The following is a 26,623-nucleotide window of genomic DNA, read 5'->3' on the forward strand; positions in this document are numbered from 1 at the left end:
AATCTCCGACCCCATCTCTCACATTATATGTACATAAACATAGTACACACTCCAATATACATGTTTACACTTGTCCCTATGCATATATTCTTACATAATGTGCGGTATAGTATGTGTGCCATTGACTTGCATAAATTTTGGAGAACTGTGTTACCTGTTGCCGCGATCGCATTAAGTATCTCACTTACCAAAACGAATATAAAATTTGCATTCACTGAAAGACCTTTACCATATTTATTTCGCTATTCTATTGTCAGTATCTCATAAAAGACGAAATAATCGCTGTATTATCGGATATCTGTTTGCTCACGGGGGTAATATGCAATGAACCACGTATGAATATTTAGAAAGATGTTATGTGTAGGTCTTCAAAACTACCTACTTGTCTCTTATTCAAAGTGTGGTTTAGGGAACATTTGTAAAAGGTTTAACATAGAACAGCACTTTCAATAATGACATAAACTTTCTTTATTTGTAAGTTTGAGCTCTCCTGATTCTAGAAATATATCCAATAATCATGTAGAATTGTTGTACGCATAGAATTGCATACTTCTGGGTGACACACAGCCAGAAACGTTCAAAAATTCAGTGCAAAATTGAAACTCCTGTCTTTAACAAGACTGAAAAAGAAATGTATTGGATATAAAATCATCTAAAATGCAAACGTTAAGTTCTGAAAAAAATTTTGATTTCACCGTCCACTCAATAGAATAGAAACATGATCAGCGCCAGTATTAGATATAAAGTGCATATCGTACACATAGTCAAGGGTTTTCATAGTGCATAGTGACAGTGGGTCAAACGTTCAAGAAAATGATCAAACGACGGGTGATATATTACAAGGTCCTCTCAAGACAAATTTACAAAGTTTCAAGAAAGGGATGATCATTGTCGGCATGGTCTGCTTAAACGGTCGACTGGAATCAAATCCGATTCCCATTATCCGGCTTTATGGCAGCATCCGTCTTGAAACTTTTATTCCTTTGATGTGTCGTCTGGCAGGTAGCGTTGGTTTACCAGGCTTAATTTAATCATCTGTGTGAACATAATAAACGGTTTAGATGGTATCAATTATTTATAACTATAGGAGATCAATCGGGCTGCCTAACTACATATTATATGGGTCATTCTCGGTAAACATTTCTTTGGCATGAAGGTATGTAACATACCCACGTATGTAGGTGTGTGTATTTGCATTTATGTGTGTGTGTGTGTGTAAATGGGTCATTGTGTGTATATATATGCGTCATTCTCGGTAAATATTTCTTTAAATTTCTTTAGCATTAAGGTATGGAACATATACACGTATGTATGTGTGTTTGTATTTGCATTTGTGATATATATATATATATATATATATATATATATGTGTGTGTGTGTGTGTGTGTGTGTGTGTGTGTGTGTGTGTGTGTGTGTGTGTGTGTGTGTGTATTTATGTATCTGCATATGTGTATAGATATATATTCATGTAGCTATGAAGGTGCGCAGAAATTCAAATATGTCACAAGGCGCATGCATGCTTGGTGTAAGTGGAAACGTATTCATGTATACTGCGGTAAAAGAAGTGGCGAATGATAGGCTATCGGGAGACCGGCATACTTGTATGGGTGTAAAATATGTTAGCTGTGTACTCGAGAGCCATTGATGTAGTTTTGCTTTATGCCTGTGATGATCTGATTGATAGATGGTTGGTTGCTTGGTTGTTGAATGGTTGGTTAATTGGTGTGTAAGGTTGGTGGTTAGGTGGATTGATGAGTGTTGGTTTTGATTTGTTTAGGGTCGACGTTATGATAGTTTGTTGGGTGAATAGAGTTAGTTTATAGTTTGTTGGGTGAATAGAGATAGTTTATGGGAAGGCAGTTATAGGCAAGTGTTTGGATCAACTGAAAGGCGATAATTATACGTAAAAAATATGTAAATTAAAGATGAACAGATCAGTCGATGGTAAAAAGGCATCACAAATGCCTTAGATACGCCTATGGATCGATGTATACATATAGATGAATGGATGGTCAAGGATAGTTGTAAAAGATATACCCGTTCGACATCGGTATTGCGTTATTTACAAAAAGGGGGGAAATTAAACTGCTTTTTACCTGAAGAACAAATTGCCTCCAGAAAGGCGGCAATCTCTTGATGAGCAGTCCAACTGTTTCATCAGGCAGAGTCACAAATCTGGCATCTGTCGCATCGAATGGTGGCTGCAAGTGGAGAATACAAATTTGTTTTATAAATTATTACTGTATGCATCATAAAGCATATATTCCCATATTAAATGATTACATTAAGAAAGTCGATGATGTATGTAATCTGGTGTTTATCAACTGAAATTACCACCGAAAGGTTGATTTATTTACAAGATTATTTATTAATCTATCATTTTAGCTTATTCAGTTATTTTGCTGTTTACCATTTCTATCTAATGAACCGCTCTGATAATAGGTTCAAGATTACGTTTGGTTATCATGCTAAAGTCTCTAAAAAAGACGATTTCATCTAATGCTGAGATACGCTGAAAGGCAACAGAAAAGTGCAACAAACAAACAAACAACTGAACAGACAAGACAGAACACCAAACATAAAGCAACACATAATTTCATGTTGCTCTCGCTGTAGTATAACATGTCGGTAACTTTCCACGTGAAGATGACTCGAGGTGACTCCATATATTACTTGATCCTTGCCTATGATTTCAGCTGGCCTTCTTCAATGAATGACTCACTGAATATACGTATGCTTCTCTAACTTTTTTAAGTAGAGAATAAAGCTCTTATGTGTGGATTGTGCTTCAATATAGCAGCCTACAACACAATGTAGGAGTCACGGACCAAAGTGTTTATATACAGAGTAGGTTGACATTTAAATTACACGAAGAGACTCTCCGAGAAGATTTCATCTGACTTAAATACTAGAAAACTGACACATGTCATGTTCTGTATTTTTCTCGACAATTGTCACGTTTTTGAATTTAAGTTTTTAGGGAATTTTCATCATCGAGCAGGCCTTCAAATACATCAGATCATCATCCCCCCCCCCCCCCCCCCCCGCATGAAAACAACAAGGCATCTTAGTGTACGCCTGTATGGATGCAGTTCAGTATCAACAAGTCCAAGCTGCAGGTTCCAGCTTTGTGCGCGAAATATGAATATTGAAAATTTTAAATGTAAAAGTGGCTTGATGACAGAAGGGCTTAAAGCCCAGAACTTCTTAATAATAATAATAAATCAATGACTGTTATTCAAATTTGGAGCCCCTTATAGGTCAATTGCCACATCCTGGTTTTCACTCGAATATCATCATGTCATTGACATTGTAGTGACTTGTTTAAAGGATGACTAACACTTTCCTGTTTTCTGTATTGGAAAATTTGCAGAAATTGAAGTTTACGCTCATTCTACACGGAGTATCGATTTGTCGCATTAGTCCGTGCATAGCTCATTCAATCAATGCCTGCCTCGATGTCTTTAATAGCTTTAAATACTAAAGTTTTCAAGAGGGGAGAGAATCGATTTTTTCTCTCTACCCGGGGCCATTTTTGTAACATTTAAGAAGTGGTAAGGTCATGAACTGATGGTAACACGATAGGAACTAATTTGGGATAATCGGATCTTCATATTTTCCAAATTTCTCAAGAGTGTTAGGTGCCCTATTTCTGCATGTTGCAATATTACAAATTACCCGGAAAAACAAGTGTATATTTTAAAAAGAAAAAAGGGTTAGTTTACAATTGCAGCTAGATTAAACCGACATTACTTCACCATCCAATTATCCAAAATTAGTACCGATCGTGTTTAAACCGCCAAAGACACCAACACCGAGGCCCCGCGAAAATTGCATGAACACTCACTAAACGGTTAAACGTTAGTGATTTGTATGCGCAGTAGTTCTTAAATGTTGCCATCGTTTACCGTTTTGAATGTAACGCTTGTTTTTCCCGCGCCCAAGATATGTAATTGTATCAATCAGATACTTTGGGGAAGCATATTATCTGCCTCGAAGCCTATATATGCAAGTCTGTGGCACTCAAAATCCAATAATGCTGCGGGTTGGTCCTACAATTAAGTGACTCGGAGCAAATTTGTTTTGGGGTCTACTTTCACCATTTGACTATCCTATGATATCGTGAATGTCTGTGAGACATTTTTGCGAACTTTCACCTTAAATGTACTTATCGGTCGATAACCTTGCTCAGTGAGAGGGCCTCTCTAACATATAACAGTGCATTTTACTTGTGACGAAGTACAGGATAAAATTCGAATTCGAGGTCTTTTGTTGAAAACATAGTCCTACACCAATATTTGTAGGAGAGTCGGACTTTACATATACAAGAATTTTCCGAAGATGGAAGTTTAAACGACTTCAAAGCTATGGAGGTGCCAAAACTTATATTTTTCATTTCAAATTAATTGCGTTTGTCAATTTACCATTTGTTGATCGAAGTTTCACCTAAGTATTGCCTTCCAACACAATGTAACATCCCTTTAAAAAGTCGTAAGGGAATCGTAATTCATGCTCGTGTCACCGCAGTCGACGTCTCAGCTGGTTCCCGCTTTGTAATCAAAATTTGATTATTGAAACGAACAACCTCTATTGGATACAACATGCCAAAAATGCAAGGACTTTTATAAAACTCCCTAGGCTTTTACACAGAGACCTATATCGTACATATCACATCGGTTGTATGCGGTTTTTAAGCGAGCATTCTTCCAGTGCTACAATACTCTCACAATTTTGCAATTTGTATTTTTTTATTGTCGTCGCCCATGACTTCATGACCAAACTCCCTTGAAACGAGCGTCGTGATTGGTCAATTGACCCATGATACTTTTTAATGTACAGTAAATTAATAAATTTATGCATCTTTCAGTGATAGCCGTGTCACGACGTGTCAGTGAACTATAAGATAATTATTTATTCCTTCTGACCCCTACTTCATGCAAATTTAGCCAAGCGGTACCTTTAGCAGTTTTGTGCTACTTGCTAATTCCGAAAAAAAATGCCAGCTATCCTCGTCTCTGTAATCCCTCTCTAAAATGATAAAACAAGGTCGTTAAACTTGGAGAATATATGTCACACCTGATCACTTGTGCAGAAGACCGTTAGGCCCGGCAATGTGTATACACTTTCTGGCAATCTGGTGCGTCTGGGAGGGGGGTTTGTAGCATACTGATTGGCTGAATATCATTGTAATTATTCAATAATTTCCAAACAGCCAATCAACAACACGATAGCCTTTGTTTCACGCTTTGCACAATCCCATCCACCGCCAGGAACATATGTTGAAGCGCTTGATTCACTCCTTCTCTTGGTGGCAACATTAAATCGCTGTATACTGTTACAGTTTTGCCAGTCAGATAAAACCTTCCGAGACATTGAGACCAAAAAAACATCATCAGGGTAAGATGGTGGGTGAAAGAACTCATGAATAATTAATGATCGGGTGAGACTTTTGACCTGGCAAAGGGCCAGTAAAAACACATCCTACATTACTAAGCTACCCAGCCTGCTGTCTGTAAGTGCCCAGTTTCGGTACATGTGTGTCCAGCATTGATTAATCAAATTCTGTTTTCAGTGAACGTGCATCAATACACTTGTAGATTATGTTTGCGTGCCATTTTATTGATGTCAAATAAAATTCATGTCAAGCTCACCTGTGGCAAGAGAAATCCGTGAACTTTTGACAATTCAATGTCCTCGTCACCGGAGGTGATGTCGTTCTCGCCGGATCGTTTTTTACCTGCATCATAAACAAGAGAATGAAAAATATTAATGTTGTCACCGAGACACCACTTTCACGCGAGCTTTGAAAGTAGTCCCCGATGGTCCCAGGAAAACTTTTATGTTTCCAGGGAGGCGGTGCGTCTTTGTGACAACGAGCTGTTGTATGGATTTATGATTCCCTTGCCACATTTTCTAAACAGCGCCAAATCGGTTGTGCAGAGAGCTGTGGTCATTATACTCAACATGGATCGATGAACATAAAATTGAAAGACTGAATGTGTGTACACACCGAAGTAGCAGTACCGGTTAGCGGTAGATCAGTGAACAGATGGAGCGGTCACACGGACAGAGAAATAGACGGACAGAAGACAGACAGACAGACAGACAGACATGGAGAAAGAAACATGGCCGATAGATTGATAGATACGCTGGCAAGCATATACATGTAGGTAGCGAATAGGCGGACAGTGGCAAGTCTCGGCAGACGTAACAACGGATAAATGTTCACAAACTATGCAGGAGGGCATTAGCGGATACCTATCATACACCCGGCAGTGAAAATACAGATTGGTTTTTGTATCAGTTTGAAAGCAAGCACCATTTTCAATATTGCACAATTTTCTATCGATCGTACACATATGCTGTTGGTGAGGACGAATCATTATTCATCGAAATTTTACTTTTAACGAAATCGTACGAAAATCCTTCGAAGGCATTTGATGCACTAAAATAAAGCACGTGTATGGCTTTTCCCTAGTCTTTATAACATGTGAATACGTGTTTTAACAAACGACGTCGTTTCGGTAACTACAAGCCGTTTGTTTTGGGGGATTTTTTCGGAAGCAACAAATACTCCTGACAGGGGCCAAATAATCAGGGATGTCTCTTCCCCCTTACAGAGTTAGTCTTCGTTGTCCATTAGCGGCAAACGTACCATTTCCTCTGTTCAAATATTTATACGGTAATGGGTGATCTTGTTCTGGATGAGATAACTGTTTGACTTTTATTGTTCGACTCCGGAAATGACGGGCGATCGCTACGATTCAATCCTTCCCAACGAACTATTCTGCCGCTGTTTGTCGTATGTGAGCAAAAGCAGTTTTTGACTGTCTTGATTAATACATATTGTTGTTTCTCGCTATAAAACGTTGCTTTCACGTATTCTCACAGCGTGTACTCTAAATTTCAGTCCATTTCAGAATGTCAGTACGCCGTCGGGAGAAGAAAGACTTTAACCTCTCAAGTTTACAACACTCCGTCTCCTTGCACACGATAATCTACTACACGCTCGACAATATGGCAGACTCACGGCATAATTATTCCGCGAAGGACACCACGTCTTAAGATGAGCCGTTAAAAAAGAACGCGCTGCCTTTGACATCTTGAAAGAGCACACAAAGGACAGGAATAGGGTTTGAAGACTTGAATGACAGGTATAATAGAGAAAGACATATGCAAATTTGTCACAGACTCAATGTCTTTGAATTCATTGACTTCATCGGTTAGTTTTTCAACTCAAATATTTCGAGTTGAAATTCCGATCGCGCAAAGGATGTCTCTAGCCAATAAATGTATAAAATTGTAGACAACTTTGTTGAATGTTGAAAATATTTTCAGAATGTGAATTAAGGTAGTATGCGCTTCGAAAAAGAAAGACTTAAACTTTTGCTCAAATTTTCCTAAAGGAAACGTTCAACAATTCTCTTCCCAAATCAACAATAAAAATCGGGGGTCACCGTGCAAATTTACGAACTAGAAACAGATATGATTACCCAAGATTTACCAATATTGAAATTCAAAATGGCCGCTATCTATAGAAAAAAAAAATTAAATTTAAGATTTTTGAAAAACTGAGACAATGAAAGTTTGTCTTACTCAAAAAGCTTTAAAATGAGCCCCCACAAGTGGTAGATTAGAAAAGAATCGTAGAAAATTGAGAGCCCAATATCTGTCCCGAGGCGCGTTCTACCTTAATCAGTTGTGTAACTCCTCTAATTTTGTTTGCACTAACGTGCCTTTGTTGCGCGCCTGACACCGAAAGTCGGAAATTAACCGTTTTGAGAGAAGGTGGCTGATACAAGATTCCATGTCGTCTTGTCAAATCCACAGTGTTCCTAAAGTAATGTTTTATGGAGATCGTCGTAAAGTCTACAGGAGATGGCTCTCTAACGACCACAGGTATCTTGTCTTTATAATGGCACGTATTGTTTTGTTATGAATCTTTCATCCTGCCTGTATATTAGGTCACTGTTTGTCGACATAGCTCTGATTAATTTTCACTCAAACGACCCAAAGGTTGTCGGCAAGAAGAAAATTTTAACCTGCGTTAATTTGCTGCGCATACATGTAAACCGATACGACATGGTTTTATCTTGGAACGGGAGGAATCTTTCAAAGTGAAAGATCAGCGTTGAATTGGGCACGTGAACTCGTTAGAGAGGAACATGTATTGGAATTTGGACTTTGTAGTCACAGCAGATTCTATTCATAACTGACAGATGTTCACACCAAACTAGCGGTCCCTACTCGTTAAACTTTAATATGGATCGGGCTAGTCTGCTCGGAAAGCCTCCGAACGACAGAGAGATGCCAGGAAGTTATTTTGCAGAGGATTATTAGACTCATCGCATACGTTGACAAACTACATGCAAATCACCTCTTGATACAAAACCAAACATATTTGAATGAAATTTGATGCATTTGAACAAAATACGCAGTGATAAGCATACTATGGAGCTTTCTTTGAACGCTCTTACATCTCCCCTGAATATCTGCATACGCATTCATTTTCATAGACACACTGACACATAGACACGACAGACTCAGATACACACACACACATATATCAAAGTGCATATATATATAATTATATATAATTATATATATATATATATATATATATATATATATATATATATATATATATATATATATATATATATATATATATATATATATATATATATGCGCAGTAAAAGTACCAGTCGAGTTTTTTGCGAAGTGCGGGTTTTTCTCATTGTTGTAACAACCATGTAAATATTCAGTCATTAACTCACACATAAGTCCAAAGCTTTGTTTTTTTAGTATCCATTTTACGTGCGCAACTAATCCCCATGCATGGGAAGTGTATCAGAGTCCAGGTGCAGAGTCCTTCGAGTTGGAAATCGATTCGTAGATCTTTTCAGCAAGGAAAGAGACACAAAATCAAATTCAACGCCCCAGACAAGTTACTTGATACGTGTAACAACGACATCGACGTCTTTCGTTAAAATTGTTTAAAGAATAGATATGTAGCTTGGGATACCTTTAAGAGAACCTTTCGTCGTCGATGCGAAGACAATAAATCGCCAATGAATGCGTACAATGAGCAGCAACACGCATGCGCGCATACGCAGAGTACTCAATTGTCGAGATAGGAGGATATGGATTGAAAAAGAATTTGGGATCACGTGACGATACTAGCAGAATCCGATCGGTGAATTGAGACTATTACACAATCTTAGTCTTTATCGCTTAAAAGTTGCAAGTTGCACTAAAATGAAATTATCTAAATCGCAGGTTCCAAATGTATACCAAGGAGACATTATTTCAAAGGCTTTCTGTTCAAGAAGTTTTCCCTTAAGGAAGTACGCGTCTGGAAACTGAAAGACAAAGTTTTGCTCACCTTTCCTGAAGGGAAATTTAAACATTTTCATTTCGGAATCAAAAACCAAAATCAGAGGTTATATACAGTGCAAAATTTGGTACAAGAGAATAAAATCACCTAACATTTGCCGATATTTTAAATTCAAAATGGCCGCCATCCCTGTGTTAACTCGATGGGGAAATTAAATGTTCATTTTCACTAAAATAAGTTCGTGAAAATTTTACTTACTCAATGGAATTCAAAAGGAACCCCATGCGTGGTTGACTAAGGAAGTATTGTAAAAGCTTGAGAGTCTAAATATCTGTCCCCGAGGCGCATTCTACCTTAAAACATGTGTTCAGTCGTCGATCATGACTTATAATGCTCTTTCAATTTTTGAAGCCAGCTGTAAGATACGAGATAAAACATTACACCGACAAAGATTTTTAAATGTGTACATGTAAGTCTGTTAGATTTAAAGTTGACATTTTACATGACTTTGTCGTAAATTTCATATCATAAGAACGACTTCTTATCAGTGGTAATTATTCTAGAGGGACAGAGGTCACAATTAATCGCTTAATTCCTGACACGATGCCCGGAAATTTTCCTTTTCATTATTTCCAGCTGTTTATTGAATCGCTGTCACCTATTGTTTGCAGGGAGCCACGATTTTGATCTTTGACAACACCCCCGGAGGCAATTTTCACATACAGTGTACTATTGATCGCCTGGCATTCAAACAGATCTTTTCTCCTCTATCGATACCCTGGGATGAATAAATATGATGCACGGCTGTCTTCGGGGAAAAGATTAAAGCTCTTTGAGAAATATAATCCACAAAAGATTGCCGGTGGCCAGAGAGAATTAAGTTGTGTACCTCAGGGTCATATCTCTCTCTCTCTCTCTCTCTCTCTCTCTCTCTCTCTCTCTCTCTCTCTCTCTCTCTCTCTCTCCTCTCTCTCTCTCTCTCTCTCTCTCTCTCTCTCTCTCTCTCTCTCTCCCTACGCCATCTCATTAATCATGCAAGCGTCATCAAAGGATATCTGAACACTTTTTTCCCTATTTTCATTCTATTCAAGAATTAGGTTATACCCGTAATGAGTGATCTTAACAATTATTGTTGTACTTAATTGGCGTAATGTCTGCAGCTTAGTTTCTGCCAGGGCTAATTCTTCTAACCCATGAAAGAGCACAGGTAGTTTTGAGCTTCAACATCGACAAACCATAACCAAAGGAACGACGCAGGGCGATTTATTTCAAAGACTTGTTTGATTGGTTAGCGTATAACAACGTGAGTTTGTAAGATTCACCTGCATTCAACAATGTGGAAGCGAAAAATCGAAGCGCAAATGAAATCTTGCATTGGATTTATCCGCCAGCGAGAACTAAACTGACTAAACGTTCGAACTCTCGTTTCGCATCACCGCCGGCACTGTGCACACTTTGTCTACATTATTAAATGCTTCGAAATTCGATATATTTAGTGTCTTTTGGTATTTTCAGTCGACATACAGAAAGACAGCGGGGAGATATTAATTCATGTCAACATCGAAGAGTACTATTTCGAACAAAGGAAAGTTCCATCAAAGTGAAAAATCGTTTGCCTTTGATTGCATGGGGAAGCGCGTTGTTGCATTCAATCAACATCATTGTGTGAGACATGTTTTCTTCATTAAAGTAGCATACGCCCCGAAAGCGAAAAACTTACACATTTGCTCAAACTTTCCTCAATGAAACGTTATTGAACCATTATCTTACCAAATCAACAATAAAATCAGGGGTCATCGTTCAAAAATTGTCACTAGAGAAAAAAAATTACCTAACATTTACTAAAATGGCCGCCATACGCGTGTTAAATCGGAAGAGGAGTTGCGACCTTTGGAACTCTTTTACGGTGAAAATCTTTGAATTCTTACCCCATTAGCTTCAAATGAACCCCCACAAGTAGTAGATCAGAAAAGAATAGCAAAAATTTAGAGTCTGAATATCTGCCCCGAAGCGCGTTCTACCTTAATTCTGAAACATGCTTCAAAGTGTTCTTTAGTGACACCCTATGTACGTTACTGACTGTAGCGTTCTTCATGTCGTCTTTTCACTTTGAAGTCGTAAAGCTCAAGTTCTTTCCTCAAACATCGGACCGGAAGAGGCTTTAATAGTATATGATAAGATCCTTATGTCAACCCTATGGGGGTCAATTTACTTTTAGGGATGTAATAAAACGAATACGAGGCAGAGAAAACCTCTATTTAAAGAGAGACGAATTGCAGGACACAGCTTTCCGTGTTTGGAATAAAATTTAAGTAGGGCCGCCGGATTTCATAAGATACCCGAAATAGTAACTATCAGAGCACTATTTGTACTTAATAAAAAAATTGATAGTTATTTTATCCCCTTTAAGTTACGTATATGTATCAGGATTTAAGACTGAATTATTGGGATAAAAGTGGAGAAGGAACATAATATGTGTGTTTTTCCGTTTTAACGAGAAACGGTCTGCGTTCAGTTTGCCATTCACCTCGTGCGCAACAGTTTGCGCTGTTTGCCGTTGGTCCAGTTATTAACTCTATTTAATAATTCACTTCCTCTGCCGTCATTTAAAGGGTCATTAAATGTGTGCATCTACGGGAGCAGCATGAATTAGTCGGTCAGAAACTGCGCTCGGTCGGATCGTCAGGGCGAAGATGGGTAACCTTGTGACGAGAATGCCGGGCTCGCTTCATCATATTTCGCGACGGCGCTCTCATCCGAGCAGCTTTCATTACAAGTAATAAATTTTTCAGTGAGTCCGCATATTTATGCGTCCTTCACGATCTCTGGAGTGCAAGCGGGTTCGGGTCGTAAATATCCGTTAATTTCGTCATGTGACTCCTTTCTTACTATCCTTTTGTCTATAACACAATCTACCCACACCAGAGATAAGAATTTGATTATACAAATGCTGGTATCGAAAAGGGTAAAATGTTTTCGCGTACAATTGCTTTTTCATTCGAGTTGCAGTACAAACTCCTGATCAAAACACATTCAAAATATCACTAGGAGAGAGAAAGTTTGACCGAAGAATCATAATTTAGTAAAACATTTGGTCAAGATCGTCTTTGAAACTCGACTTTCGCGTTCATTCTCCGCGCATGAGCACATTTTACTTTCAAGTTTGGACTAATACAGATACATGATGTATGGGGGATATAGTCAGATGCTCTACCTTATTCATAGAGAAAATTTTTAAATTTTAAAAGATGGTAGCCTCATTTGGAATCCAGTGAGTGTTAGCGGGAGAGTACGATTTAGCGTTCTGTGAGCAAAATAAAATGAATCTTTCATGAGTTTGGATTGTGCAATCATTTGAAAACCATACAGGGAACGGAAGAAACTGTCCATTGAGGTTTCTGTTTCAGAACATTATACAACAAATCATTTTATCTGACATGAAAATGATTGAAATATTTGAAAGATAGTAGCAACTTGATTTGAACCTGACACACATTGATTGTATACGAAATACCTACCATTGCAGAAAATTTGAATACATACATACATACATACATACATACATACATACATACATACATACATACATACATACATACATACATACATACATACATACATACATACATAAATACATACATACATACATACATACATACATACATACATACGCATGTACATGCATGTATGCGTACGTACATGCGTGACTGTGTACACTTTAATAGCGATCTTAATTTTTACCCTTACACAAACAGACATCTGGAAAAAATTGAATAGCCAATTAATTGGTTTCCACTACAGATAATGGTTGTGAGTATAGTTGTCATGTGACTCAATGACGCATTTGATCCCTCCAAAATATTACACTAATATCGTAAAAGGTTTCCATGTCTGGTCACATGTCGACAGTGATTTAACGAGCAAAGTAACTGCAGAAATGAAATCGTTTGGTTTTCGATCAAACGGCGACGACAATGCAGGCATCTATTGGACCAGTCTATAGAAACAGACAAACTCTTGAAGTAAACTTTCCCCATCTTGACACGCTGATAAGCAAAATAGCAATTTCGATGACATTCAGAAGCGTGAATTAAATGCAATGATGATGTGTAACTTTTTAATCCGTATATGTTCTCAAAGTTCGATTCGGTTTTACTTCGAAAGTTTTTGATAAATTAATACTCAAGTGCAATGATGCCAGTATCAATTTATGTAGCGGGATTTATAGAATTTATTGTGTGCCTGCAGCTCTTTGACGTATCTCTCACAGCTGTTCCAGTTCTCAAAAGTTTTACACACAAAGACTTGAACACAGTTATCAATATATCAGCAGCTGCGTATAGATATTTATCGGTGTATCAACAAAGAGTCATCCCCGGCAGTGGTAATTAAAGTTCGGGCAATCTTCCTTGCTGGTCATGTTTACTCACACAGCCATGCACAACATATTCTGCGGTGTACGTATGCATGGGTGATTTGGATGCGATACGACGGCGGCGCTGTTGTCAGAATTCGGCGAAGGAAAAAAAACTAATTGAAAACCTAGTGTCGGGTATAATTTTCCCAATATGCAGAAATCTGCAATGTTATTTATTACACTATCTTTGTCTGCTTATCAAATTTCAATTCCCCTATCCATGAACTGAAGACGAGACGCAATACATACGAGTCACTACGCACTTCAACTTGCACACTCACTTTTCTACCAGTCCTTGTTCAAATAGAAAATCTGGAAAGTACTTTCATATTGAGCCTACCGAATGAAAATTTTATCGCCAGTAGCATACCTCGAAAAATACAAATAAAGTACAGAGGTTTTGATCGAATCGTTTTTAAAGAAAATTTTCAAAATGAAGACTTTGAACATCGTGGTCAGCCGAGGCTGTCACAATATCCTTACATTGACTCAATGTTTTGAACTTTTACTTAAATCTTGTCGCGTTACACAAACTTGACTAATAGCGCTGTGATTCGTGGGGACTGTATTGAACATTATTTTTGCCTGGAGGAAGAAGATACGTTTGACCCTTTAAACGTGACGCGGTTTTTGTCTCACATACACAGCGTGGGAGGAATATTCGATATTGTACATGCGCCAGAAAACTTTATCCAATCGATACGCGTACTTGTTGATTTCGTCTGGTCAAGTTGATGTTGTCTCGACAGTTGCTTCTGAAAGTAGCTGCATTCAACCGCACTCCAGACTAATTTCAATCTCTGAATCATTAGCGAAATTTGTGAATTCGCCATCCAACTCTCACAGTACTGATACAATTCGAGATGCATCTACACAATAAATGAAACTGTCTTTGTGTTTCACTATTACCTGGCAACCGTCACTTACGATCAGAACGCGCACTCAGTCTTGAACACTGACAGTAGACATTTCTGTAGGGACCAATTCTGTCTGAGTACTCGAGTGCAGGCGTCTTAATTTCCACAATAAACAGGCGACAATTATATAGACGACACAGCTCACAGAGCCGCTTTCTTTGTCAAGAAGGCGCAACCATGGCAACATCAATGTCATATCATAAGTGACTGGTAACAGAAGAACACATATTGTGAGCTTCGAAGTGGTTTGGCTTTGGATATAATTCGGGAATCAATATATGCCGACTCTCTCGTTTCTGTCGTTTGTCGGTGATAAGGGTTTTAGAAGAATACTTGACTTAGGTGTCGGCAGATTTTTACTCTGCGTGAAGTTTTCTGTCGTTCAATGTACATGCGCAGTGTAGTTAAACGGAGTTAATACCGACAGTGTAATGTTATAGTAAGGTTCTGAATTTTGCTGACTTGATTTCAAAAACCGTCGTCATAATTAATTTCTTTGGTCAAGATTTAAATCATTTCGGGCCGAGTAAACTGGGCTGATATCATTCATATTAACAACATCAAATACGAACGTATGATAAATATTTTGATAATGAATGAACTATGGGTAATTACGCTGTTGAAATGACGTCAAAGCATTTACCTGAGATCGTAGTTGTGTTTTTTTCAGTAAAAGGGCGATAGATACACCTAAATTCCGAAACTTGCTTGAGGCGTCACTTCTCGTGAAAGATGTCTCGAAACGATTCATGAATCTAACGAAGAGTTTTAAAAAATATATTTGCATACAAGTTTGAATCAACTGCATAATGTGAAACTGAAAAAAAATGAATTTCCATTGAAACGTGAACAATATTGTGCGAGCGGGAAGATGATCGGCAGACGACAATAATTTGAATAGTCTGCTCACCACGAATGATTTCTCCATCTTGCTGAGGGCATTGGTCCCAAAGCGAGACAAGATTTTACATTCTCTGTATTGGTAAAACAAAGAAGTTTAACCCTTCAAATAACATATTTTTGGCTTGAAAACCGTCAGACATTGTTTTCTAACTCTCCTCGTCATTTATCCAACAGATTCCCCTTCCCTCGTACAGTTCTATCTGATACAACTGCCCTTCTTCTAAGCAGCTCTTTGGTCGTTTATGGATTTAAAAGTTAGACGGCACGTGATCCGTGAAAAGGTATCTAACATTTTCGGATCGAAGCAGTTTTTGTGTGCTTACCACTCTATCCATCATTTTATGAATAAAACATTATCCAATCATGTACTCGTCAGGAAAAGGGAGACCGACCCGAGTCATGGTTGATTTCAAGTTCCATTCTGTTATGAACTTGCGATTTGGTGAGATTTGCCGCCTATTCTAAATTTCGTCACCAATTATGACGAAAATCCAACACCACTTATGAAACTCGGAGAATTTTGATTGAAAAATTGCACATGCGTGGCCGTTACACAAAAAAGGACTTTAATAGAAGAAATGTCCTTACATATATCACTTCAGTTAAAGTGCGCGGATCGTGACCATTTTTTGAAGAAAAGATCAAGATTTACAAATCAAGATGATTGACTTGACAGACGTTTATCTAGATATTTCTCGTACAGTTACCATCGCAACATCTATCCTCTGAAACTCAGTGCACAAGCGAAAAGACACGTACTTTCTGAGTCAAAATGAGTATTTTAAGACGGAAGAAAAAAGTCCACTGAAATGCTCAAATTTCTGTGAAATCAATTATTAATTAAAAATATTTTAGATTCCTTAAAAGCCACCTTTAGGAGAACGTTATATAACACGTAGCATTCGGTTTTTGTTCTCATTGATTTCATCTTTCCAATCTGAACAGCACCTTGTACCGAATAAATTGCAATTAGCGTGCCGGGCATGCGCATTCAAGAGAATATAGTTAATCTGTAGGACTATAGTAGTAAAATGACACCGAATATGAGAATGAACACGGTGTCAGCTCCAGACCAAACCATAGTTACTCCACCTTTTGCCGTGGTTTCATGACATTTATCCTTCCTCAGTTCGTAATAATATATGAAAACAAAAAAATATGAGAAAGTGCGAAAGGCATTTATATAGACGATGAAAAACAACGAAACGAATTGAAGTGTGAAAACACTCGCGTCAATCCCGACATTTCAGAAATAGATGGTGTCGGATCCCCTGGTGTCACCTGAGAACTGTTGATAAATGGTGAATAAAAGGAAAGCCAACCAGGAATATAACAGTTCATGAACCAACCTTTACTAAAAAATACACAATGTTCAAATTAGGATATCTTTATGGAGTTTCTGAAATGAACGACTTTCGATTTTGGAGTGGCATACTGGCAAACCTCTTGCTATCCCCGTCATTTGCGAAATTTTATCAATGAACGACGTATTAAGTTAACGAAAATGAATTTTGTAATTTGAATGCTTCAAAAACAATTAGACGTTAGATATTTTTTTTTAATTTGTTTATTTGATATTAATCATAACTTTTCGACTGAATCGTACAAAATTCAAAAGCTAAGGAATCTTCACCTGACGGTTTTTTAGGATTAAAATGGTCGATACGAATTTAATACCTTACCTTCATAAAAAATTAAAATGAATAAAAGCCCGCGATGTGTTATTTTAAAGACCGCTCCTATTTTCAGACAAGAAATTCCGAGAAGCAAGACATAAATATTCCAACCAACAGGTGAAAATCATACTCGTAATTTACTTTTTAAATGTATTCATTCAGAAAAGTCCCATACCGGGGCGGCGTCATGTATTTAAAAATTTACGACAACTGACAGGCGATGAATGATATACGAGACGACGTTTACTGCTCACAGGCTAAAGTACCCGACGAAAGTTTTAAAACTTGAGAAAATGTATTCACAGTGATCGAAGCGTGCCAAGTCCTGAAGAAAGAACACGTCATGTTCGAGAAAGGGTTGTTAATACTCGAAGAATTGGCATACTTACGTCTTCCAGCTATAAATTGCATTGTTTAAATGTCACCTACCGTTGGTGTAGAGCCATTGAAGATTAGAAGGTTTGGCCGATTGTGACATTTCGACGAACGATACAACGAAAATGCCGATGAGTAACGTTCTCAGCCAAGCAGATACTGCAGCTGACTTCGTCATCGTAGGGCACTTAGGTTCTGTACAGTTTCGTTAAAACTTCTGCCGGGGAAGCGTGACCTTGCTCGGAGCGTCGGTAGTCGGTTGTCGAAAAGTAGTTGGCTTCGTCGAGTAAACGTGGCTCTGTGGTTCTTCAACTTGAGCGGAGCATGGATCGGTGGTGTCGATGCTGTGCCGTCGATGCAAATCTTACGGAATCGTTCGTCGTAGCAAAGGCCTCGCCTTTTCAATTTATTAGCCCCAGCCCATCCCGTAATCATATGTCATGCGTCACTTCCCATTAAACTCGTCACCAAGTCATAATCACCATTCGTGGTCGGCCTTGCAAGACGACACCGCTATGCTATTTACATCAATTATGAATAAGCATCTCACCTCCTAAAAATATCCTATACCTAAGCTAACGACAGCAGCTCGTAACAAGTTCCAATCAAGGATGCCGGCGGGAACAAACCCCAGTGGACAGCGCCACGCTAAATTGTACCATGCCTACTCGAACGAAGACTTTAAAAAACAAAACGTGGGTGTAAAATTCAATCCAAGCAGATATGTAAATCTCAGAAAGAGAATATTTTTGAAAACCATAATTGCAATAATACTTTTACCGAAGGTGTGGCTCGATTATGATTATTATACGAAAATAAGACACTCCTTAAATGTCAATAAGCAACCAGGGAGTATTAAAGTTTGTTCAAATGCCGACACGTGGGTACACTCATGGGTGACCATTTCGTCAAAATGTATTTGAAGACTTACATGTTGGTGACCCCTAACCATTGAAAGCTCTAAATTTGTGAGGCAATTTTCATTTACATTGGTCCTTGACATACAAATAGTCCATAATTAGTTTTATCCGTTTGTACCATCACCCACACAGGGCTTACTGAGTTCAGAACTTGACCGATGTGATAATATTTGCGAAAGAAAGTGTTGTGATTAGTTGAAAAAATTGCATTTTGTAACTTCGTCGGGTAATCGCGTTTTAGGCAAGACATACAAAGCTATCAAGAACACGGTATGTAAAGACTGAGGCGTAGATTTATACAGAGGTAAATGCGGACGTGGATATTTGTAGGTGGTAACACAGTTTCCATAATGTCGTAAGTGTTGACGGTGATGGCAATTTCCATATTTTCTTCCACACTGTTTGCGTGCCTTTCTGTCCCCATCTGCCTGTCAGTTTGTCAGTCTGTACTAGCTGTTTGTCTATGTGTATATCTTTGTGTCTAATTGTCATACAACCAGTCTGTCTGCATATTAAACCTCAAGATCGCAGAGAAGAACAAAGAGAAAGTTTTCAGGCCAAAAAAGACCGACCTACGCTATTTCAAACTCTTCCTTCCGACCCAAAACATTTTCTCATTTTCAAAAATCACGCATGATTTTGCCGAACTATGATAATGTAATATGATATGATGAATTAAAAATAAGAAATATAAAAAAGGTTTCCGGCCTACAAACTTACGCTATATTGTGAGGGGTCGTTTAACAGAAACACAATATTTTTATATGTCACGCCAAACCAACATAGTCTGGACTGCAGATTAGCAAACGGGAACCGGGAACGGGGCTAGACATAGACTGACAAACACTAGCAGACAGAGAGCCAGATAGACGACAAAAACAAAGAAAACCTTATACGGATGGAGGCAAGACTACAAATATACAGGGGAGGAAATATCTGCCTTCACGTTTGCCCGGGACAGGTAAATATAGTAGTCTTGCAAGTGAAATTTTACAGACATGTGCCCGATAAACAGGTGTAAATATTGTCAATTTTTGGAATGCTGCAATCAAAGGCTTTCTATACAGGGTTTACATTATGTGGACATAATTGTCTAATCGGGTACTTTGTTTTGGGCTAGCAACTTTTCGAAGTTACCTGCTTAGATGTTTTTCAGTTAGTTACCACAAATTGCCTACAATGAAATATAAAGAACTGATTATTCCTAGCAACTCATTCCCTCCAAATTCTCAAGCCAAAGCATTGTCTTGCAATCGGTTACTTATGTAAACAGGAAGGTAACTTGTCAGTTTCAACATAGGAAGGCGTATAAACCTCAGTCGGTTCAATGATAGTGTAAGATTTCAAAGCTCAACGACCCCGTCACTTGTAAAACCATCGATACAGTCATAAGTCGATGAAAACAACCTCCAGCGCATATTTTGAAGTACCATTCGTATCTTATCGCGTAGCCACTTGTATTTGTTCTGTAACGTCCTCGACAAAAGCGTCATCGATCGATAATGTTCAATACCGCACATGTTCCATAATACAATTTCCATTAACTTCTGTTCGTCTTTTGTGTCGATTATTTCTGGCACATCACAGAGTCGAGAAATTTCTGTGTCAGATACCCAATGTTGACATAAACAACAACTGTATCCCTAAGAAGTTATATTTCGTCTTATCCATGTTATCGATAGGTGACATTGTCTATTTCCTTGCCCATAACATTTTCCTATTCAGCAAGAGCTAAAATTTCACACCCATTTCGTATTGCATAATTCCTATATAGGATTGATACTGTTTAAATTGTGAGCATATCAATGTTACAAATGAATGTTATGTATATCGTCAGATATATTTTATAAACTAACTACCAGAATCAAGTAATATGTACCAATCATACTGAATATGTTCGAATTATTATACTAATATTGCTCAGCAATCCTACATTAAGCATTTTTACCCTCAGAGAAGACGCAAACAAGTTTTGGTATTTCATATATAAGATAGAAAGATACATGGATAGATAAAGAATATATATATAATATATACATATATGTATATATATATATATATAATATATATATATATATATGTGTGTGTGTGTGTGTGTGTGTGTGGTGTGTGTGTGTGTGTGTGTGTATCGAAGTATACAGTGTTCTCGTGGGAAATTACAGTGCTCGATGCGGAAAGCAGATCGTTACAAATAATAACATAAATTACTTCAAAGTACAAAGTAATAATATATCAGATATCCCAGATATTTAAGTGTCATGCATCGTACGATCTTCAGACAGAAGTGAAGATTGCAAGATGATTATGATATTATTACTTTGTATTTGAAGCAATATATATATATATATATATATATATATATATATATATATATATATATATATATATATACAAAACATATAAAATACAAATTATATATACATGTATATATAAGTACAAATTAGTACTATATGTTACAAATTTTTAATGCATCTTGTAAAATTCAAACAGACCTAGCTTTGCACTCATTTATATGGTTGGAATGCACCATTATAATGTAAAGTTTAGGAAGTGTTAAAAACGATTTGATTTTTGTTTTGTTGCGAAATATTGCATTGTTTTGCTTGTAAAGTCGATACTCAGGCAATAATAGACCATGGACGTTAGGGAACAAGCCATGAGCAATGCAGGTTATGCAATGCCAAGGTTGGCGTGTACAATAAGAGAAAACTTATTGTAATGTCATTATTTTCTTGAATATTCTGCACGAAAACTTGGACTGAGAATTCATTTGAAAAATGTATTCAAAAAGTGGTGTGTCACCTAGCTAGATTTCAAAATGTCAAGATTTTTCCTGTTCGCAACAATAACCTGCGAATAAATGATGACTCAGCAGTTTCACTATACCGCTTGTGATAAATATATTATTGTGTTCCTCCATTGCGTTGGCACCAACACACATTTTTCTTCATGCAATCTGAATGTCATTTGTAAAACATGTGTTAGAACTCTGCTGTAGGAAATAGAGATGCTAAAGTCGAGAGCGAAAATAGCCGTGTCTGTTCACAAAGTTTTCATTGATAATGTGATAGAATAACTACACCTTTTTTCTATATTTCTCTCTTTAATATGTTGATACAAATGTATACTAGATATTGGCTATACAAAGACGTCGTGTGCAATGTGCGACGTGATCGTTGAGATATATATTCTATGGGGGACTAAAATCCAATCTTCAACAACAGCATGGGACATATGTACATGTAGAGTCTTGTTGTTGACAAGCTGAATGGACACTAGGCATTCCCAAGTGATTTTGAGAGTACATGAGGGACAAGAAACGTCATTTCACAAAGAGGAAAGAAGGGAAAAGTAGTGAAATATCAAAACTTTCAGCTATATGGAGATATTTTAAGTAAGCTTTGTTCCTGTTATATGAGCATTTATCGAATCACAAGTCAGCGCCTTTGAAGACCGACCGTTGTTTTATAGCATGGACACATGTCCCAAACACGCCGTATAGTGTGCACATAATTCATGACAGTGCTCTCATGGCAGCACAGTAAAAGTTAATGTTGACTTTTAAATGATACAAAGACGACGATTTTCTACATTATTGGCAATGTCAAAAGCGGCCGTGTTTATCTTTGAACGAACAGTCTACGAGAGTGACATAGAATTGCGTCACGTCAACTCCACTAAAAGCTAACTATCCTTGAAGTTTGACTCTTAGTGGCAGCTCTCAAATTTTACAGCAAGTTATAGGTTTTGTTTGAAAGCAAAAATGAGCTAGTATTCAGCCCGTTTTCATGAAATCAAGTAATTCATTTTTGTACCATGGGGGGGGAGAGAGAGAGAGAGAGAGAGAGAGAGAGAGAGAGAGAGAGAGAGAGAGAGAGAGAGAGAGAAGAGAGAGAGAGAGAGAGAGAGAGAGAGAGAGAGAGAGAGAGAGAGAGAAAGAGACCGACCGTCAGTTTCAAAATTCAGATATCCGTGTGGTGTCTGATGTTCTGATTTGAAAGTGAACTCAAAGACCGAAAACTCGCCGTCACCGCTGCCACGGTCAGTGGTTCAATGTCCCCTTGTGCAAAGCATTAGAAATCAGTTTCTGACTTCCAGGTTTCTTGTCATGCTGGGAGCGACTTCCTGCTTCGACTTTAATGAAAAAAGCAGACATAGCGCACGGATATTGAGTAACAATTGATTCAAGTTGACGCGAGATTGAGGATTAAGCCGTCAGCAACATGTGTCGCTTCAACACCTTCCATGACTAGCCGCTCTCACATGATGAGAACGATGGAAAGACTGATTAATCAAGCGAGATTATAGATGATATTTTTCACTCATTACATAGCGTCATTATCTTATAGCGATATTGGCATCATATAGAAATCGCCAGGTAGGCTTTATTGTATAAGTATCTTTAACAAAAGATTTTAAAGATTCTCTTGTATTACATTAAATGTTTGTAAGCCGAGTTTCAGTGTGCTACTCCATAAGAACCGAACTGGAAGTTCAGTGAACTCTTGTAGAAGACTAACCGACAGAAATAGAACATGGTTTGGCATCTAATCTTTCGCTAAGTTCAAGAAAGTTTTTCTAGACTTTACACCGTGATCAAGTCGTCTTTTACCCAAGAAATTCTGATTTATACCATCCGCAGTACTCTTTAGTGTGTGAAATAAAAATCGATGCTTCTTTAATTGTGCGTTAAAGTCTCATCTGACGTTTGTCTCGTAAAAGCCTCCAGAGGGAGTAGCATATGGAAACTAAAGACGCAGAAAGGAAAAGAATGTGACAAAGTCAAGAAGAAACCCGGTAAAGAAGGAATTAGTCTCCGTTTTTGTATTGCGTCCGTATTTACTTGACCGAATTTCACAGTAAAATGGGGAATATATCTAAAGGTCGATGTTAGTTGACTAGTCAAGTTTTGGTTGAAGAATACGTTGTTGCTACTGCTGTAAAACAGACTTGGTCTGCGTCTGATACAGTAAACGAATAAATTCTTCCTTCACTTAACTATGGAGTAAACTTCGAAAATTAAAACTAGCTATATCTGTGCATTTATAGATTTTTGACAACTGAAATAAATGTAATTGACTAGAGTAGAGTAACTAGAAGTGTAAAACTGCGCGTGACAAATATCATTCACATGGCTGTGTTTTCCTGTCATTGATTCTGCATATTAGGTTTTGTCTGATTGTCTCTCATATTTCTAAAAAGGAGTAATTTTTTGTTGAAAAGTCCCATAAAAGATGTTTCTTTAAATTTGCAAAACAAACATGGATACCAAGCCATCCTTAGACCACCTCCACCCCCACCCCACCCCCCGATTCCAGCTGCAGATATTGGTAAGCTATTTAACAGTGGTCTGAACACATAATGGCACTTTAATTAAGTAGCAGATACGAATAATTTAGCCTCAGATACAGCTAAATCATTGATATCACGATTCCTTAACAAAAAAGCTGTGTGGATAATCTACAGTCTATAGGGTGGGATTATACAACTATAATGAAGTTGTTGTAGCGGTCTCTGTTGAACAGGAGGATTCATAGTTTTCCGTCAATGCATTTGAGGTCACATATAGGAAAATGATTCGAGGGGGGTCAGTTTTTTAACACTTTACATGCAGCTTAAATTCTACCCACCCACAAAATGAAGACTCCTTTAGCGGTTTCGAAAGAATTTCGACTGTTGCCGAGAAACATTTTCTTCAGAAGCAAGGCTGTGTATGGTTGTCATCGCATCTCATATAATAGTCAGAATTAACCACTTTAATGTCAGAATATTTCCCGAGAATCACCCGCGTGAGGACCGGCATGCTTTTTAACCAAAATTGAGCTTGAATGGACCAGGTGCGGTATGGCCGATCAGGTCTTTCTATAGCGCTTGAGCTTATTTCGTCCATCGTTTGTTGCCTCGTCATCATTTAATGCCAAGAACGTGTTTCAAAGTTGCTGCAGAACAACTCCGTGAGTTTATCTACCTTGATTGGTTCCTCGTTCTTGAATGTCACGTCTAAAATCGCGTGAATTCACGAGACGTCAAAGGCAGAGCTGATGCACGTGCTCGATAAGCCGTGAAAGTATCGCCACTGATAGTCGGGCTTTTAACTCACTACATTCTATCGACGCCTTGCGCAGATTTTCAATTCTGAAAGTTCACTCAAACTAACGAGGGCTTTACTTACATATCATGGGTACCGTGTGGCGCTGAGTTTGAATAAATGACTTCGTAATGACAGTGCATACACGCATCGCATTGCTAACTCGATTTGTGAAATTTTGCGAACTCACAATTTCTCTTTCTACGTGACAGACTTACGGCATTGTAATGCACCTTTGCACCGCCCACGTCACCCTACCCCTGTCTCATGCTGCAACTCTCGTTCCGTTGAGAGTGTAAAAAGTCTGCCATCAAAATCCCTTTCGTGGCTACGACATGACATGCGCATGCTCAGAAGTTGCCACTCCACAAGCGTGTCCAGTGAAAACAGTTACTATTAAGTATGGTTTCCCCTTTGAGACGGCAGGAAGACCACGAAAGGTACCCGAGCCTTTTCTTGTCCATCGCTTGTATCTTTAAAGCAGAACCCCTTGGCATTCGCCTCCCTTCTCTGATTGTCGAAATTTGTGAAAATGTGTCATCTATGAGGTCCCGTATCACTTTATGTTTGATATAAAGTCACCTGGGAGTGCAAATAAATAATGTTGAATAAATTATTTAATTGCGACCTTTTTCATACCATAAATCATAAATCAGACACATTTTTCTTTGATCGATTTAATTCCTACACAATATATACATGTTGAAAAGCTATTTCATTTATGATGTATGGGCAACGACTGAAACGTCGTTTGTGATTTATAGAAATGTTCTGAGGCTACCATGAACATTTTTCTTTAATTAATTCAAGCTCTACGCAACGATATACATGTTCAAAGCTTATTCATGTAGGGTGTATAGGGAATAACGTAGAATACATGTTGGTTAAGGATAATTTCAAGTTGGCAAATGATAACTGATGCAGCCTGGTGGGTGTACAGAACAAGTAGATGAAAATTATTCCTCCAGTGATACCATAGAAATTATAGTAGCAGTACAGCGTTTTTTAGTGTGTTTTAATGATTATTAAAATGTATGTTTATGAACACACTACAGCAATTTTGTAATTTTGGAGAGAACTTAAGCCACTTAATACTGAGTTGACTAGATGTAGTTTTGATACTAGGCTGTCGTCGGTCTACAGACTTCACAAAGATCGACTTTGGCTTTTTTGACTTTGCCGCTTTTTCGATATAATTCAATATCAAGTGTGATTTTGTGAGTTGATGACGATGCTCTGCTGTTTGTACAAGATCTTACAGCGAACGTTTCCTGTATTCTCGGGGGTGTTGTTGGATACTTCTAATTTAGAAGTGTTAGGTTTAAGCCGTCTCCCACGTGTTCACATTTCAAGGTACGCGGGGGAAGGTGTCAATGTCCCAGCCCCATACTCCTTTGACGCTCGGCCTTATTTGCATCGCTGAACATTCAATTTTGTGCAATCAAGCTGGCATGTCCAAGACGGCATCACGTCGTACAGTCTTGATCGAAGGACGCATTTTACCTGAAAAATGCATTTTCACGACGACACTTACCGTTGTACATGAAGTCGTGTATTGATCGAATATGCGTTGTCAGGGTTGTATTTTCATTCGAAAATATTATTCGTAGGCACGTCAATACGGAGATATTATTTCATGAAGACAAGACAGGTCATCAGCAATCGTGTTGGCATCATCTATGGCAAAATATGCCAATATTTAACGCCCTCCATGTCTGTATATTCGGCTATTGCTAAACAGTTCAATGCGCGCGGCGACATGTAGAAGACATGTAGAAAGCTCTCTATGTCGCACAGAACAAGTTGGATTATAACCCCGTTTTATTGCAGTGACACCATTACACTCAGCTGTACACTATCATCACTATCAAGATCTCTGCTCCCCCCTCCCCACCTTTACGTTTGTTCTGACAGCCCATAAATATGTATTTATTCAGCGTCGAGAATATATTCATCAATGCATATAGGGAATCTAGCAGAGTGGATGTGA

At 38.0% G+C, this 26,623-nt stretch overlaps 1 protein-coding gene across 1 annotated transcript; it reads right to left on the reverse strand.

Moving 5' to 3' along the window:
* Positions 1-444: 444 nt before the first annotated feature.
* Positions 445-18,047, reverse strand: LOC139116816 (uncharacterized). Its single transcript, XM_070679497.1, has 4 exons — positions 17,680-18,047; positions 5,652-5,737; positions 2,097-2,201; positions 445-1,035 (listed from the first exon to the last, which is right to left on the reverse strand). Exons 1-4 carry the CDS (start codon positions 17,801-17,803, stop codon positions 976-978), a joined length of 375 nt encoding a protein of 124 aa, XP_070535598.1. The 5' UTR covers positions 17,804-18,047; the 3' UTR covers positions 445-975.
* Positions 18,048-26,623: the final 8,576 nt, after the last annotated feature.

The sequence above is a fragment of the Ptychodera flava genome, chromosome 18 (assembly GCF_041260155.1).
Source record: "Ptychodera flava strain L36383 chromosome 18, AS_Pfla_20210202, whole genome shotgun sequence".
Classification (NCBI taxonomy): Eukaryota; Metazoa; Hemichordata; class Enteropneusta; family Ptychoderidae; genus Ptychodera; species Ptychodera flava.